General features: G+C 60.3%; 1 protein-coding gene across 1 annotated transcript; it reads right to left on the reverse strand.

Annotated features, from left to right (window-relative positions):
• Positions 1-4,849: 4,849 nt before the first annotated feature.
• LOC128626780 (translation initiation factor IF-2-like) lies at positions 4,850-16,701 on the reverse strand. The gene is made up of 3 exons (XM_053661309.1): positions 16,560-16,701; positions 10,462-11,015; positions 4,850-6,969 (listed from the first exon to the last, which is right to left on the reverse strand). Exons 1-3 carry the CDS (start codon positions 16,699-16,701, stop codon positions 6,676-6,678), a joined length of 990 nt encoding a protein of 329 aa, XP_053517284.1. The 3' UTR covers positions 4,850-6,675.
• Positions 16,702-17,081: the final 380 nt, after the last annotated feature.

Genomic DNA, 17,081 nt, shown 5'->3' on the forward strand with positions numbered 1-17,081 from the left:
CGGAGCGCGGGTCCAGGCACCCTCCCCGGCACTGGGGCACCTGCTTCACAGGCAGGGCTGCGGGGCTGGGCTCCCACGACCCCGCCTCTCCTTAGCCCTGGGACCCCAGGCAGCCCACTGCAGCCTGCCTGGGCCTTGGCGTCTGCCTCTGGAAGGATCACCTGCTCCACAAGCACTTACAGGTGACCTCCAGGGCCCCTGAGACCCGGAGGCTGTCCGGGGAGCCCTGCCCACACCTCTCACCTGGAGCAGAGGGGCGGTGTTCCTGGCCCCAGGGGCAGGGGGCAGCAGCCGCCACAGCTCTCCCACATCCTCCCCGGCGGAGGGACCGGGACCACTGGGGAGTGGGGAGGGCTCCTCCCCTCGAGCTTTCCTGTGCGGGCGGCAGTTCCCAGGCAGGCGGCTGCCCGGACTCCTCACTGCCCCCTTTTTCACCCCTTGGTCCCGGGCACCACACTGGGGACACATGAGGAGGGCCGGGCAGGTCCCAGCAGCAGCTGGGGAGGCCCACCCACAGGGCCGAGCGGTGTGGCAGGAGGCGCAGGCAAAGAGCCAAGGCTCCCAGGCAGGGCAGTACAGATGGGGGGCATCACGGGGAAAGGGGTGGGGGGTCGGCCAGCGCCCACAGGTGTCAGGTGTGGATGGGCTGTGTCCAGTCCGGGCCTCCCTGCCCGCCCCTCTCCCAGCTGGCGGCTCCCACTCTTCTGTGGGCGAGGGGCGGTGACACAGGGTTAGGAGTGACAGGGGAAGCATGACCCAGGTGGTGAGGGCCAGCTCGTTGTCCCCCGAAAGCCAGGCTGCGGCTGGAAGCCGTGGCTGAGAGGCTCCAGTCCGCAGGCACCGACAGGACCCTGCTTTGCAGCAACTGTCTGAATTTCAGGCCCACCCACCACGTCCAGAGAAATACGGGTTCTCCTGACCTCGACTAATGGACATGTGGGCACAGGGGGACCTGCTGGCTGGCGAGAACCAAGTGGAGCTGGTGCTGTGGGCGGGGTGTGCCCAGGAGTGGACCTCGGGGAGGAGGAGGAGAAGGGGTCTCCCTGGGAGGGGGGCCTGCCCAGTCAGCCTCGGCCACGTCCTAGGGTGTGCCCGGCGGAACCCGGGCCTGGGCGGCGCCGGCCCGATGACTCTGGTGGTGCTGGGCCCGTACCATCACTTCCTGTCTCACCCCCTGGCCCGGGGGGCACCAGAAAGGCTTTCTGAGCTGTCCCCACCACCCTGCCCGGAGCTCCTGGGCCTCAGGAACAACTGGGGCTGCAGACAGTGCGTGCGCCCGGCCTGGAGGCAGCACCCACTGTCCCGGTGCCCGGACCCCCCCCACTGCCAGGAGGTCCTGGCACCTCATCCACTCGTGAACACAAAAAGCGAATTAGAGGAGAGGACAGGTTGGCCTGCTCTGAGCTGGGGTCCTGACCTCTGTGCAGCCCCCACGGGAGGCTGAAGGGGCTCTATGAGCTAGCTGGGAGCTTGAGGGGCAGACAGAGGTCCCCAGGCCACGGCCCTGTGGTCACACTAGCAAGCAGGGATGGGGACCCTTGTCGTCTGTGGCACCGGTTGCCCAGAAGAGGAGCCCTGGCACATGGGTGTGTGCCGTCCGGGGGACAGTCTACAGAATGCAGAGCCCCCTCGGATTGCTCCCCACCTGAAGAGTCGCTGGGAAACTTAGACAGCAAACAGTGGGCCCCATGGGGCAGAAACCAGGGCCACGAGGCCAGTCCGGGCATCTGAGCTCCAAAGGGGCACATTCCCTCACTCACCTCGGAGAGGACGCCGGCAACCAGTGCGTCCCGCACTGGCCTGGTCAGAGCACTGTGTCAGTGCAAGCGGGAGAGGCCCTCCGGGAGGGGGAGCATCCCATTTCCTGGGGGTGCATCCCATTCCCCCCCCCCCGCCGCCCCTGGCCCACCCTAGGCCCCAGAGCAGTGTGGCGAGGCCTGAGCCCCACCCAGCCAGCCTGGGAAGCAGGGGCAGCTGTCTGGCTCAGGGCACAGGGGAGGGACCCATCCGCTGCCTGCTGGGAGGAAGACTCTAATTAATCTGCAATATGTTGCGCCTTGGACAAAGGCAGGCTTCCCAGTCTGACAGAACCGCTGTGTGGCCTTGGGCGAGTTACTTGATCTCTCTGTGCCTCGGTCTTCACCATGGGAACCCAGAGCGCTACCGCTGTACAGGGACACGGGCCACCAAAGCCAGCACTTTCTCCGCCTCTCCTCCCCTTTCGCCCCCATGTGCCCATGGCCTTGGGACAAAGCATTTGGCAGTCCCTGCTGGGTGCCCAGGTCTGGCCATGTGGGCTAACACAAGCCTGCCAAGCCCCAGGAGGGGTCAGCAGTCTGCTGGGTGGACAGAGGACGCCACGGTACAAGTGGGTAGAAAGGCCGCGTCCGGCGGTGGTGGTCATCCGGGAGCCTGTTTCACCAGGACACTTGGCCTGTCCTCCACGCGTGGGCCCGTCTTCACCCCGCCCCCGAGACCATCTGCGGTCACACTTCACCAGCGTGGAGATGCAGGCATGGGCTGGGCCGGGGAGTGGGCAGCCTGCCGGGCCCCCCTCCCTGGCCCTGCGCTGGTTGAGCGAGGGGTCTTTCTTGTGTCCCTTGTGAGCTTGGTCACCGCAGGGAGTAGGCTGGGAAGCCCTCCCGTCCCTCCCCAGCCCCGGGTTTGGCCCTGGTCTCTGATTCTCCAGAAAGAGCTCTGGGGGCAGCACTCACCTGTCCACCCACCGCTCATTCAGCAAGCACGTCCTGTGTGAAGAGCCCCGGCCCCGCACTCTCTGCCCCCCTGGGCTGACCCTCCAGCCCATCTGGGCCTGCTGGGTGGCCGTTGCACGGCCTGGAGCAGAGCCATCTGGAGAACTTGCTGACCACACACTCACCTTCCAGCCACTCCCCAGGGTTTTCACCGAGGCCCCCCGAGGACCCCGCACGGCGGTGTCGGTCAGAAGCGCCAAGGACCAAGCTGAGGAGCCAGGAGCCTCAGGGTGGCGGGCTGCAGTGGAGACCCGCTGGGGCCCCGTCCCGGGCCATGCAGTCTTGTTCCGGGTGCAGAACCCGGCTTTGCCCGAGCACTGAGTCTCCACCAGCCCAGCAGGACCAGGCCTGGGATGCCACACCCCAAAGTGAGGGGTGGGGCTGTGCCTCTTACAGGACAGGGGTGTCGAGGACAAGGTCCCTGAGTGCAAGGCACCCTCTGTCATTTGTCTCCTAAAAGAGAACCCAAGTGGAGCGGGCTCCCGGGGCGCCCCTGGGTCCCTGCAGCCACCCTCTCCAAGCCTCTCCTCTCCAGCTCCTGAGGCCCCACCCTCACAGCCGGGAGGCCCCGGGCATTCAGCCAGGCCTCCCCTTCTCCTCTCCCTCTCTCCTGAGGGGCTTTCCTGGAGGGAGAGACCCCAGCTGGAAGCACCCCAGGGGACCCCATGGGGTCCAGATCACATGGCAAGGGCCCCAGGGTGGGGGTGCAGGCGCGGCTGGGTCCCCCCTACCAGGGCTGTGGAGGTGCCTGAAAGGCCTTGTTCACGCTGATGGCTTTGCAGGGGTCCCCTGGCCCCCACAGCCCCTCCTCCCAGCTGGCACGATTAGGGACTAGTGCAAGGCAGGGAAAATTATTAATTTCCACCTGTCAAGTCTACTTCCGGGAAAGTTTGCCAATCGCCTCAGCAAGCGGAGCGGCAGGCAGAGGCTGGGACAACTTTTGCTGGGAGGGACAGGCAGGTGGACCCTAGGTTGTTCTGTAACCTGGACAGGGGACAAGGAGGCTGACCCATCCCCTGCCCGCTATGGCGGCCGGCGAGGGGTGGGAGGGGGCAGTGCCGCCTCAACCCTGTCCTCCTGGCCCGAGGTGGCATCTTCTCAAGTGTGGGTGCTGCAGCGGGTGCCAGGCGGGGAGCCCTGGCTGAGCGTCCACACGTGGCCTTCGAGGCTGGCTGTCCAACACAGGTTCCGAATGTCAGCAGCCCATGGCCAAGGACAGGGTGACCACCACAGTGGCATGTGTCAAGTTTTCAGGGGTCCTGACAGTCCCCAGCACTGGTCCTTCACCCACTGTCTTTCCCCCTTTTGTGCAAAGCCAGGACCCTCCCCTTCAAGGCTGGTTCCAGACTGTCCTCGGGCCAGCCGACTGCCCCTGGGTGGGAATGGACCGCCACTGCACTGACCCCCAGGTCAGCTCTGCCTGCTGTCTGGGGCCTCGGGGACAGGGCACAGGCCGTCTGGGCCCTCAGGCCCTGATGCTACTACACACCTTGTCCCGGGAAAGTGCACAGCGTCTGGACAGGGTGACCCTCCCAGGCTGCAGAGGCAGGAATGAGATCCGCACAAGGCCAGGAGGAGCCGGCCGGGCCAAGAAGGCCTCCCCGTGCGCAGTCTCCCAAGGCAGAGGGCGGGCTGCCTCTGGGCCTGGGAACCAGCCCTGCTGCCCTGCCTGGGGTGGGGGGACAGGGGTGGGGGGGCCACTGTGCCCAAGGTCCCAGGGCCCTGGGGGACGGTCCTGCTCAGCAGGCTTCCGGATGGGGAGGGTTCCCCAGGTCTGCTCTGCGGCAGCCAGGAGCAGGCGGGTGGGGCCTGGAATGACTACACCGCTTCTGAAGAGACAGCCGGAATGAATATTCGTCTCCTGCCAGCCCAAGGCCAAGGCCTGCTCCTCCAGTGTCCTCTGCGCTTCCCGCTACCCAGGTCCGATGTCACATCAGCCACTCCCTGTCCTCCAGATGGAGGGGCTGTGGCCCAGCCCCCTCCCACAGTGCCCTAGCTGCCCCCACTGAGCCCCAGAAGTACTTAGAAACGTAAATTAAAATAAATTGCATTTTTAAATCGCAAATAGGGGCCATTTTATCGCTTTTATTGCATAACAACCATTAATGAAGTATAGTCCCAGCCACCTTAATTGCCTGGAGACCAAAGTTCAATTCCCGCCATCCGTGCAGGCCCGGACGCCGGGCGTCACATCCAAGTCACATCTATGTCACATCCGTGCACCTGGCGTAACTTAAGTGTAGATAAATTACGGCAGGACCAGGCGTTTCGGGGAAGGTCCCGAAGGCTGGGTGGTGCAGCCACTGCCTCCTGAGTGAGGGAGGGGTCAGGGTCCTCAGTCCTGCCCCCCCCCCAACCAAGAAGGGCATGGTCGGGAGGCCGAGGCCCAGCCCCGCCCCAGGCTGGCTTCCCCAGCCCCTCCTGGGCACAGCCAGGGCCACTTCCCTGGAATTCTGGAATCACCGGGGGAAGGGCCAGGAGAGCCAGTTGCCTCCTTTGCACAGTGCACACCGGAGTCTGCAAGAAGCCCAGTCACGTTTGCTGTTCTCGACTGGAGCTCCCCAACCTCTTCTCTGTCCCAGGGGCGATCCCACTGTTCAGCCCTGTGGCATAATGGACCCAACAGTGAGCACACACAGGCCAGCAGGGGCCTGGCTGCCTGGCAGGGACCGAGGAGAGCTGACCCCACTCATACGACTCCCCTCCCTGGCGGCTCCTCCCCACTCCCAGGGCCCCAGGTCTCCACCCATTAATCTTTAACTGCCTCTGGGCTAGCGCTGACCCCAAAAGCAAACAGGGATAGAATTCCTAGGGAAGGGACACCATGGTGCCAGGTCACCTGGAGCTGGCTTGGGGGGGTCAGTGTAGGAAGGCCCCGTTGCCCCGGTTCCCTGAGATGCTGGAGCGGCAGGCTGACTTCTCTCCAGGTCAGAAAGCTGCGACCTCCCTGGAGAGTGATGGGGGCAGGACCCCAAGGCGGAGGTAGATTTCTCCGCCCGCAGAGGTCCCCGCTGCAGCCTCAAGGCAGAGGCCCCTGGAGAAGCAAGGGAGGGGGCGCTTCCGCCAGAAATCCGCGATGCTATTGTTACACTTTCCGAGGCCAGGGAATTTTTCCAGGAGATTGTGACAACCAAAAAATAATAATAACTCCCCTCCCCCTCCAGCAGGAATTCTGGAAAAAACAGCTGCTGCCGCTTTTGGCGGAGGAAAAACAAGGTCAGGCGCTGCGAAGATTTAATTTAAGGCGCGCACCCGCAGCCCGCCAGCCACGCACCGGCACGCTTGCTGTCATCCAAGCGCCAGTTCGGGGTGCGCGACAGGCGGGCGCCACGTGGAGCGCCCCGCGGTCTCTCCGGCTCAGGAGGACCCAGGCGCACCCCCCCACCCCCGGCTCCCACAGCGCGGCCCGAGTCCCGGCCAAGGCCCTGCCTGCCGTGGCTCTGGCCAGCAAGTCCAACCCACCGGGAAGAGGTGGACTGCGCTAGGGGGTTGCCTTCTGCCCCACCCCCATCCTTCGGAAGGGGTGGGAGGCTAAATCCCCCTTCAACATACCATCTAATAATTGGGGTGGGGGTTGGGAGGACGGCGCTGCTCTCCGGAGCATGGAGCCCGACCTTAATCAGATGAGACAGTGGAATGGGCCGTGGGCGCTGGTGAGCCGGGCCAGCACTGGGCCACCCAGACCTCCACCCTGACATCTGTTCTCTGCTGGGCCCCCTCGCCTTTCTCCGCCAGGGAGGGTCGGGCTGCGGGGTCTGCTCAGAGGCTGGGGGTTGGGTGGGCCTGGAAGGTTCTGCGTTCACTGACGCCCGCTCCCCAGGGGCTGCGTGTTCTTGGCCCTCCCCGTTGTCCTGGAAGCAGCTCTCACAGCGCTCCGCGTGAGCGCTCAACGCTGGGGCATCGGAGCGCAGTGGCGCAGGCCCTACGGGGCGCGGGGGTTTGGCGAAAAGTGGCGCTGACAAGCCTGCCCAATGCCTGGTGTCCCACTGAGGGCTGCGGCTGGGCCCACGCCGGGCCCTTCCCACGGGGGTCCTTCTCCGGCTGCGCATGCAGCCTGGGACGCCGATCCTGGTGCGGCAGGGCCAGCAGAGGCTTCCCATGGCTGCTTCGAGGACCGGGAGACTGGAGCCTGTGCCTGGAGGAACTCCGACGTCTTGAAGCATCCTGGGGAGCGGGGTCCCCAGCCCTCTTGGGCAAGTGGCGCCGTGTGCTTGGCCTGCATGTGTGGAGAGGGTGGGAGATGGCCCAGCAGGACAGGATTTGGGGGACTCAAGGCCCCGCTGCTCCCAGCACCCAGCCCAGCCTGGAGCAAAGCTCCCCTGACCAGCCCCCTCCCGAGTGTGAGTCCCCATCCCCGAGGCAGACATCAGCGAATACTTCTTGGTATTTTCCAAACTGGGGAACCAGGAGCGAGGAGGAGGGATGGAGAACGGAGGGGACGGGGTTGAACCCGCTGGTTTTTTACTTTAAAAAATTATATATTTTATGTCACAATCGCTTTTCGTTAAGACCACAAACATCCAATTTGGCTTGGCGTAATAAAATCAGCCGGAGCTCCCTTAAACGGAGCCATTCCGGTGAATTAAGTTGTGAAATCTAATCTATTATATCCATAAAGGAGAATGCTTTCATTGTAAATTCAGGTTATAAAGAAACTATACCTGGGCCGCCAGCCTCCCTTTCGGATTCGCTACTTGGAGGGTTATCAAATTACTTCAAAATGTTGGGCTACCTTCCCCATAGCTCATGGCAACAAAAATTAAATGTGGCAACATTTCTTTTACTAGGAGGAGGAGGTCAGAAGCAGCCACCACCACAAGGGGGTATAATTAAACAAGACTCCCCCCACCACTTTGCATTCGAAAGCAGGTTACTATTTTCTCAATTTCAGTTTTTAAAACAACCTAACACGGGCCAGGACCTCTTCCACACTGCCTCCACCCTGCAGGCCTCTGGGTCTCGACACCCGGGTAGGGTGCACGTGGGCCCCTGAGATCTGGGGTGTGCAGACCTCCAGCCCACAGCGCGGGGACCTCGTGGCTCAGTCTGGTCTGCGTCTCAGTTCCCTGCCCGCAGCCCACACACCTGGGCAGAGAAGGGGCCAGGGAAGCCCAGTGGCCCCTCCAGCACCGGGGGGCCCACATGCCTCAGCGGTGGCTGGTCCAGACAAAGAAGTCCCCGAGGAGGGGCTAATCCACCCCCCACCCTTTTGGTGCTCCCCACCACACCCTCCACAGACAACCTGGAGCAGGGGAAATGCGGAGCCCTGATGTTTCCCTAGCAGCGGGGTACGGGTATTTTCTGCCCTTCCTTGGAGGGGTCTGGACCCCTGTCCCAGCTATACCCACTTCTGGAAATTAACTGACTCCAGACTTGGACCCCGGGCATCCTGCCCTGGCCAGATGTGAGGCGGGGAGGGGGGTCCCCAAGGACCATCTGCCCTCGCTCCAAAGAGAGGTGTTGGGGAGACGGCGAGGTCGCCAAGTAGTTCCAAAATTCCCAGGTAACCGGAGGCCGCGGCCTTTGTCAGGCCCTGAAGATTTACGAGGCGCTGCTGGAGTGTCGGCCAGGCCTTGCCTAGTCCGCCAGCGCACCCCGTTTTATCTTTGATTTCCATCTAATTATTTTTTCCTGCCACTTTCAACTCCGTGTCCATAGAGGCGAACAAAGGGAGGAGGGTGGGGGGATGGGGCCACCAGGCAGCATTGAGGGGTTGATAAGAGGTTCCCTGAGTGCAGGGGGGCCCTGCCACACCCGGGCTCGTGCCCATTGCTGGTCCTCCGAGGATGGGGGTGAGGGGTGATTGTACTGGGATCTACTGGGGGGTGGGGGTTCGCTCTCCAGCTCCGCACGGACCGTTGGGCCAGGGTTGGGGCGGCCATCTCTGAGGAAGCCTAGAGCCCTGCATAGTCCACACCGCACCCGGCACGCCACCGGCCGTTAACACCCTTGGGCGGGAGTACAACAAAAAAATACTTCCCTCCAAAGCGCAGCGAAGGGGTCGGAGTGAGGGCCAACATGCCGAAGCGCCCAGCAGAAACAGGCAGAGGGAAGCAGGGTTCGTCTCCTTGCCGCTTGAAAAAGGTCCGCCCAAGCGGGTAAAAACAGAGCAAAGCTCGGTTCCTAGTTTTTTTTTTTTTTTTTTAAATGCCAGAATGGAAAATGATTTTAGTGGTCGCTACCCATAAGTCAACTGAAAACAAGGATGTAATTAGAGTGTGGGGAATTTGGAGGACTGTAAATCTTCGGCGGCTTTTCCACTGGAATCGGGTGCCTTCTGGCTGGAGTTCATTTCGAGAAGTGAGGTCAGGGCCTTTGGTGGATGCGGGTCTGTGCCCCGCCAGGAAGGGTGAGCGGGACACGCGCCCAAGGAGGCCGCATACCTCCTCCAGACTCCGAAGGTGGCAACCGAGACTCCGCGCCTAGCCCCAGGAGGGGCCCTTTTCGCCCTGGGCGCCCCTCTCCCCCAGGCCAGGTAACCAAGACTTTGGACAAGTGGGGGAGGGTTTCGGGGACTGGGCGCTGGGACGGAACCCACCACAGGGTGGGGGTGGGGGGAAGAGTCTCCTGTCCTTTCCAGACCAAACTCAGAATGTTCGGGGTGGCGCAGCAACCGGGAGTGAGGACTTTTCACAGTGTGTTCCACTGGGGCCTCCTCCCCTTTCTGCTCGTTCCGCCTTGGCTCTTTGTTACAGCTTATGGGGGGTGGGGTAGAAAAGGACCCCAAATCATCCCTTCCCTTTAAGCATCAACCCCTTAATTTTCAACCTTCTTCCTAACGTCAAGGAATAAATTCACTCCATGGGGGATTTTTCCCTCCGCCGCGTGGAGGCCAAATCTCCAACTTCTCACGCGATGAGGGTTCTTTTTCTGAAAGTCTCCGAACGCAATTCCCGAATCCAAAGGTCACCTACGGCCCATTAATCAGGAGGGAAAACCAAGGTGCATCGCGCTCTTAAAAGGTCCCAAATAAAAACGCAGCCTTTCCTCCCACTGTCTCCGGCATTTCCCTTTGTTGTCAAGACTCGGTCACGCCCTGAGAAAAGGGGCCGAAGCGCAGGGCGGGGTGGGGGTGGGGGTGGGTGGGACGACTTACAGGTTCACATTCAGATTTTTCCCCAAAATGATTCCCTGTGGACTTCTTTTGTTTGAAGTGGTCATGGGGGAGGGGAAGGAGCCCGCTGCCAGGCCTCCCCCTAACCCCTTTAGAAAACAAAGTCCGTGGGCTTCCCCCAACCCTCAAGTCCCCAGCTCCTGGGACTGGGAGGGGCCTGTACAGGACTCGGGGAGCTGCCAGCCAGCATGGGGTCAAGAGTAGGGCCTCCCCGTTCCCAGCTTCTTCCGACCCCCACGCCCCACACTAAGCGTCCCCGCTGGAAAAAGAATCCGGTTTTCCAGGGGTTAGGGTGGAAGAGACGAAAGGGAGCAAAGGCCCATTGCCGGGCTCAGGAGCCCCGGCCGCCCCGCACGGTCTCTGCGGCGAACGGAACCTGGAGAAAGGGGAGAAGGTTTTTCAAAGGGCACTCCTTCCGATCCCCGAGGCTGCTAGCGCACCATGGGCCGGCGTCTACCCGTTTAAGGGCCCTCCCTGAGCCCCGCAGAAAGACACATTTGCAGAGAAAGGCTCTTTACACAGCAGCCGGGTTTTTATTCGTTCCCTACCAGGAGCGCGCGCTGGGCGCGCAGAAAACAAGGAAAACGCACGTACCTGGCGGTGCTCCGAGGGCGGCCTCGCGGGCCCGCCGCTGGCGAGGGGGACCCCACAAGCCACTCCCCGCCCGGTCGGTCGCCCCACGGTCCGTCCCTCCCTCCCCGACGAAGCACCCCGCAGAGCCAACTCTGTAGGAAACTCGAGAAGCTTTCCGTCCGAGAGCAGCGTCCATCTTCCGGCGCCAAAGCCCTCACCTCCTTTCCGAGCGAGGGAGCGCAGTTGCGTCCCCGCGGCCCGCAGACCTGGAGGGGGGCTCCGACGCAGAGGAGCGGGGCTTCCCGGCGTGGGCCGCGGTATGGCTGCAGGTCCGGGCCCGGGAGGGTCCTTCTCGGCCCGAGCTTCCGCCTTCCTACGTTCTCGCCGAGCGGCGGAGACGGACACAGAGCCCTCGAGGAAGAGGGAGCGGCGGCGGCCGCCTAGGTCCGGGCAGGAGCCCCGGGGCGGGAGGGGACCTGGGCGGAGGGGCCGGCAGGCTCCCCGCGCCCCGAGGCCACCGCCCTCCAGGGGCTCCCGGCCCCGCCCCGGATCCGCCCCTTGCTGGAGTCCCTCCGCTGCACAGTCCGCGCCACCCCCTCCCCGCCTTAAACCTCGTACCTCCTCCCCACACCCCGCGCCCCAAGGTCCCTCCCGGTCCGCGCCACAGCCTGGGGTGCCGCTCTCCCCCTTCCCTGCGCCCTACCCCGCCTTTCCCGCACCTCCCCAGCCGCCCGCGCCCCGCCCAATCGTCGCCTGCCGCCGCCGCTCTCTTTGTCTGGGCCGCCGGCGCCGGCCAATAGAGTTGCGCAGAGACCCGGGCGGGTGCGCGCCTTGACCAATGGACGGGCCAGGCAGGCCGGGCGGGCGGGGAGGGGCGGGGCAGAGCTCGGCGTGTCCTTGATCCCGCCTGGCTTCGGCGCAACCCACAGAGCCGGAGTGTGCGCTTCAGTAATTGTTGTTTTAGCCACGGAACATTGGGGTGTTTGTTATGCAGCATTGCTGGGGCAACGCTGACTAATACGCCCACCCTAACTAATACAAAAACGGGTGCCTAGGGAGCCGGTATGACAAAACCCCAGAATATGTGGCCTTGGCCTAGTGGTTGGCTTGTGGATGGCGGGGAAACGGATGTGGTGAGCTGGAAATAATAACATGCTTCCCTAGTTACGTCGTGGCAAAACATTCGGGGAAACTAGGAGGCGATAGAAAGAGCCAGGATGTGAATGCTTGTGGCGGATCCTCGCTGCTTTCCCATGGCGTTGCTCCGAGGTGAGGGCCGGCCTGCAGTCAGAGAGAGCCCAGAAATTTGGGCTGTCAGGCTGGGAAAGCCTGCACCCCAAACAGTGGGGGGGGGTTGTCTTCCTTGTGATGTTACGTCTGATACAAAAAGAACACGAGTGAAATTTAAAAACTCTCCAGAAAGAACACGAGTGAAATTTAAAAACTCTCCAGAAGTGAACTCGATATCGCGGGACATAACATTGGGACGGTGAAATTAAAAAAAAACAAAAACAAAAAAACAGGTGGGTGGGGAGTCGTCTGGACAGAGCTGAGCCCCCGAGGGAGTGAGCTGGGTGTTCCGGCTGAAGAATCCTCTCCAACACAAAGTAAAGGATTAAAGAGTTATACTTTAGGAAGGAAAAGTGAAGAGGCGTGGAAAACAGGCCCATAGTTTTCTGAATCCAGGTATTTAAAAGGAATTCCAAAGGACAGGGACTGCAAGGCAAAGGCAGCAAGAACACCACTCTGGGCTGACGACTCCCCCGTGACGACATTTAGAACGGAGCATCAGACACAATCCCAGTGGGGAAGCAACAAACAAACCAGGGTATGTCCAAGCAAAGGGGAAGAAAGGGCGTCAGGCCTGGGCGACTGCGGCCCCAGCGGTCCTCCGCCTTCGTGGTTTGCAGGGCAGGCTCGCAGACGCTCATTCAGCTGGGAGGGAAACCAAACCCTTCTTTGGGTCATGCCAAGTGTTGGGAGAGTGTGTTTCCAACAAATATTATCTGAAGTAATGACTAAATTATATACTCTAGCAAAACAAAAAAATGAACCCAAGGGGAGGCCTGGGCTGCAGGAGCTGGGAAACTCTTTTTACCAGGGACACATGCTGGAAAATGCTCTCCCAGCCTGGATGATCTCATCCTTGTGGGGGTGGGCTCGAGGGAAAAATAGAAGGGGGGGCAGACTGGACACTGATTTATACTCAACCCAGGCACAGAAAGGTGAATTCAGATATGAACCTTGAAAGTGTAAAGTAGCCGCTGGCTTATCTCCACTGAAAGATGGTGTAAAACCTCCGGACCATGGGAAGAAAAAGTCCTGTCACAAAAGCAGGAAACGGGGGCGGGCGGGTGACAGGAACAGCGGGACACATGCGACTGAACCAGCAGCTGGAGCAGAGGGAGCAGCGTGAGGACAGAGGTCGTCACGGGAAATGCTAGCCAGCCAGAGCCGCGCACGAACCGACAGGGGCACTTGGGATGGATTAGAATTCAAACTCCATACACTTGTGTCAAGGAGGCTGGCTCCCAGGAGGTGGCTGGTCTGGGCCAGGGTCCCTACCCTGGGTCCAAGGAAGGACCTTGGGAGGGAGGTTCGTGGACTGCCAGGGGGCCCAAGAGCTCAGGCGGGACATTATCCTGCCTTGCTTTTCACGGACTTCCAACTACAGTGAAGCATTTCCTTCGGTGATGAGTCTGTGACTTGGCTGAAGTGACAGCTGTTTTCAAGTCAGGCGACCGTTCTCGCAGATCTGGGAAGACTGTTTCTGGTCACCAGTCCTTTAAATGTTTGGGAGATATTTAATAAAGGAGCACAAATGCTGCAGTTTTCGTGATATGCTTATATATGCGCATGTGCATAAAACCAGTCCTAAATGACTTCGGTGATTGCATTTCAATATAGTTGGTTTCCTTTATATCCCAGGGTGTTTTATGTATTTCGAAACTGGGTTCTGAGAAGGGAATCCACTGATTTCACCAGGTCCCAAGAGGGATCCAAGCCGGTTACTGCAATTCCGCTGCTGAGGCCAGAGCTGGCCAGGGGTCCTGGGCCAGCTCTGCTCCGTGCACAAAAAGAGCCTGGTGCCCCGAGCTCTGGGTCAAGCCCCTGGTTTTGGCCAGAGCTCCAGGACATCCTCTGGTCATTCCCCGGAGTCCTCTGGGTCTGGACAGGAAGCCTGCAACTCCCAGCTCCCTTGCCCAGCTCGAAGGCACAGCCAGCCCCTCCCCACCTCCCTGAGTCGGGGCCAAGGACCCTGCGTCTGGGAAGCACAGTCGGACCTCTGAGTCGCCAGCTCTGGCACTTGCCCACCTCTGTCCCCAACACATTAAACTACATTATTGGTGCCGGTCCGAGGTGGTGTCTCTGCTCCCTGCACACCCATTGCTGCAGCCCAGAAAATGAAGGAAAGGACAGTGACACCAGGCAAGCACCCCGGTTCCTGCCCTGGTGTTGAACACGGGAGTGTTCAGCACGTGAGAATTCTAAGGCGCCGTGTTTGAGAAATGCAGACCAAGAGGAAGGGCTGACATATGTGTATGATTCTTTGTATCAAAGACTTTAAATGCCATGTCAGTGGGGTCGGTTGCACAACATCATGACTGTTCTTAAGGTCACTTAACTGTACACTTAAAAATGGTCAAAATGACCCAGGCTAGTGTGGCTCAGTGGATTGAGCACCAGCCTGGGAACCAAAGGGTTGCTGGTTTGATTCCCAGTCAGGGCACACACGCCTGGGTTGCAGGCCAGGTCCCCAGTAGGGGGCGCATGAGAGGCAACCACCCATCTGTGTTTCCCTCCCTCTCTTTCTCCCTCCCTTCCCCTCGCTCTAAAAATAAATAAATATAATACAAAATGGTCAAAAGGGGCCCTGGCTGGGCGGCTCAGTTGCCAAGGTTGTGGTCAGTTCCCCAGTCGGGGCACCTGCCTGGGTTGTGGGGTTGTGAGTTCGGCCTGGTTGGGGTACGTGTGAGAGGCAACCCATGGATGTTTCTCTCTCTCCCTCCCTCCCCCTGTCACTAAAATCAATAAGCATGTCCTCACAGGAGGGTTAAAAAAAAAGAAGAATCAACCAATGAATGCATTAATAAGTGGAACAACAAATCAATGTTTTCCTCTCTCCATCCCTCTCTCTCTACAATCAATAAATAACGTTTTAAATGGTCAAATGGTCGACTTTGTCATGTACATTTTGCCACAACAAATACAAACCAAACAGACGTCAGAGGATCACAGGAAACGTGCTGTATCAGATAAATGCTAACAACAACAGAAAAGCGTAGATACGGTGATATTAACCGAACACGAAGCAAATCCAAGGCAAAAAGCATTCAAAAGGAGCCCCCACGCCCCAGCGTGGTCCACTCAGACACAGGCCACGTGTCCGTCGCCTCCGCGGCCGCTGGGCAGCAGAGAACAGCAGGCCCGGCGGTCTCGGCCTGAGCGGCAGAGGGCCGCTCCCCTGCAGCAGGAAGGGCGGGCGTTGGAAGGTGAGGCCGCTACCCGAGAAGCTCATCAGAAATGCAGATTCCGTCAGCTGGTGCCACCTGGCTTTTGCCCCCGGGTGGCAAGACGGCTGTTGCACTCCAGCCACATCTTGCTTCCACCAGGGAGGGGGAAAGACCCCAGCGCTAAGCCTCCTCTCCGCCACATCGCCCCTTTCATCGTGGGTTTCCACCCATGTCTCTGTGGGCAGGACAGGGTCACGTGGACACCCCGGTCGTCAAGGGAGAGACCCGGACGCTGGGCACTTTCTTTCCATAGGAGAGTGGGCAGAAGAGAAGGGGATCGAGTAGGTGGCGGACCTCTTTCTGCAGAGCCTGCCGGCCAGCTGTGGGCTGCTGTGCACCAAGCAGCCATCTTCAAAACACAGAGAGCAGGAGTTACAGAATTCCTGTCGTGACAGGCCCATGCGTGTGGTGGAAGATCTCCACACGCCTGCCGCGGACACGGACAGACCAGTGGACAAAAGACAACCCGGGCTAAAGCAGCTTTGAGAAGCACGATGAACACACTCAACCCGACAGCTCTTTTGTCACGGGACAGGGACCAGCGCTCACACGCGTGGACAGCCACTGGAAGAAGCGAGCTGTGTGTCGGGCCACCAAAGAAATCGGACAGAGTCACAGAGCAGAAACCACAAGGTACAGGTCCCTCGACTACAGTGAAATCACTTAGGAGTGAAGAGGAAGCAGGTAATACAAAAATTCATCCCCTGGAGACTTAAGGACAGCCTTCTGCATAACTCTTGGCTCAAGAAGGAAATCTAAACAGAAATCGCAAACTATTTATAAACGAGGAGACAATGGGAGCAGTATGTCTCAGAACCCTGGGGGGTGTCCCACAGGAAAAGCCGAAAACGTATCCCCTTAAGAAAATTTATTGGAAAACGAGAAAGCTTGGAAAGAAGCAAATTGAGGTTTTTAACTGGAGACAGCTAACAAAACAGCAAAGAAGCCCTGACGCTTTGGTTGTGGCTTCTGCGTCCGCATTCACAGAGCGAGCCGAGGCTGCCAGGCCCCCGGCCTCTCCCGCTGGGCCTGTGCGACGGCTGGGAAGGCCCTGCCTTGTCCCGTGCAGCGGTGTGCACGCCTGGTGACCGTCTGCCCCGGGACGTTTGGGCCACACCCGCCCTCAGACGGCCTGGCCCGGTGACAGCTTTATGGTTCCTGGTTCTTCACTACCTTTGCCCCTCCAGTGGTTATTTCTACTTCTTCTTAAGTCAGTTTTAGTTTTTAGTTTTGTTTCTTTTCCCCCAGAATATAACTTGGTCTAGATTTCTTTTCATTTTGTTGGTGCAGAAGTGTAGCTGGCATTCACATGACAAAAACAAACAGGAACCCAAATGCCTCCGCAATGACCGTTTTCACCGTCGGCCCCTTTCCTTGCTCTTCCGCTTCCCCTCCTGTCTCCCCCCCCTTCTCTCTAATCTCCTTCCCGGCCCTTCCCCTGGCCCCCCTTTGCGATGCGATGTCTTGCCCTTCTCTCCTCTTGCTGCAGCTTCCTCTGGGGCACACCATGGCTTGGACTGTCCAGCACGTGCTCAGGGCTTCTGAGTGCGCACTGCGGCCCCAGCCTCTGCTTCCCAGGCGCTGGTCGCCCTTGAGGCTGCCCACGACTCCTGTGGCTGCACTCCTGGAACCCCGAGAACGGGACTCGGGGGAGCTCCTGGGGTCTGGGTGGCGGGAGCCCTGAGCCCTGCTTGGGCGTCACCAGGAGCAGGTGCACCTTCTGCTTCCCAGGGGCTGAAACCCCCATTCCGAGGCGCCCACACATTCTGTGGGTCAGGGGTTTGGACCGGGCACGGAGGACGGGGCTTGTTTTCGCTCCATGGTGTCTGGGACCTGGGTTGGAAAGGGAGCTAGAATCTTCTGGAAGCACCTTCACTGGCCTGTCTGGCTGTGGAGACCTCACACCCACTGCGCGGTGTCTTCCTATGGCCTGGGCATCTTCCCTACGTGGTGGCCTCGGGGTGTCAGGCTTCTCACACCTCAGCTCCGGGTGGGGGGGGGCCCGCTTGTGGGACAAGAGAGCCAGGGAGCACAGACCCACCCTCTCCCTGATGGGCGGGGTCAGAGAGTTTCTGAGCGCGATGTTTTCCTTCGGCCACCACACGAGGGAAGTGTCCACACTGCTGT

This window comes from Artibeus jamaicensis, unplaced genomic scaffold, assembly GCF_021234435.1.
Source record: "Artibeus jamaicensis isolate MK-2021 breed Jamaican fruit bat unplaced genomic scaffold, CSHL_Jam_final contig_2259, whole genome shotgun sequence".
Taxonomy (NCBI): domain Eukaryota; kingdom Metazoa; phylum Chordata; class Mammalia; order Chiroptera; family Phyllostomidae; genus Artibeus; species Artibeus jamaicensis.

Bases quoted from the DNA above. Each gene is read 5' to 3' on its own strand.
- LOC128626780 (XM_053661309.1), bottom strand. From the start codon at position 16,701: ATGGGGGTTTCAGCCCCTGGGAAGCAGAAGGTGCACCTGCTCCTGGTG. The intron at 11,016-16,559 runs GTGGGCAGCCTC...CGGACTGTGCAG, and splicing joins GGAGTGCAGCCACAGGAGTC to CGGAGGGACTCCAGCAAGGG. The intron at 6,970-10,461 runs GTACGTGCGTTT...CCACACATGCAG, and splicing joins CGCCCTCGGAGCACCGCCAG to GCCAAGCACACGGCGCCACT.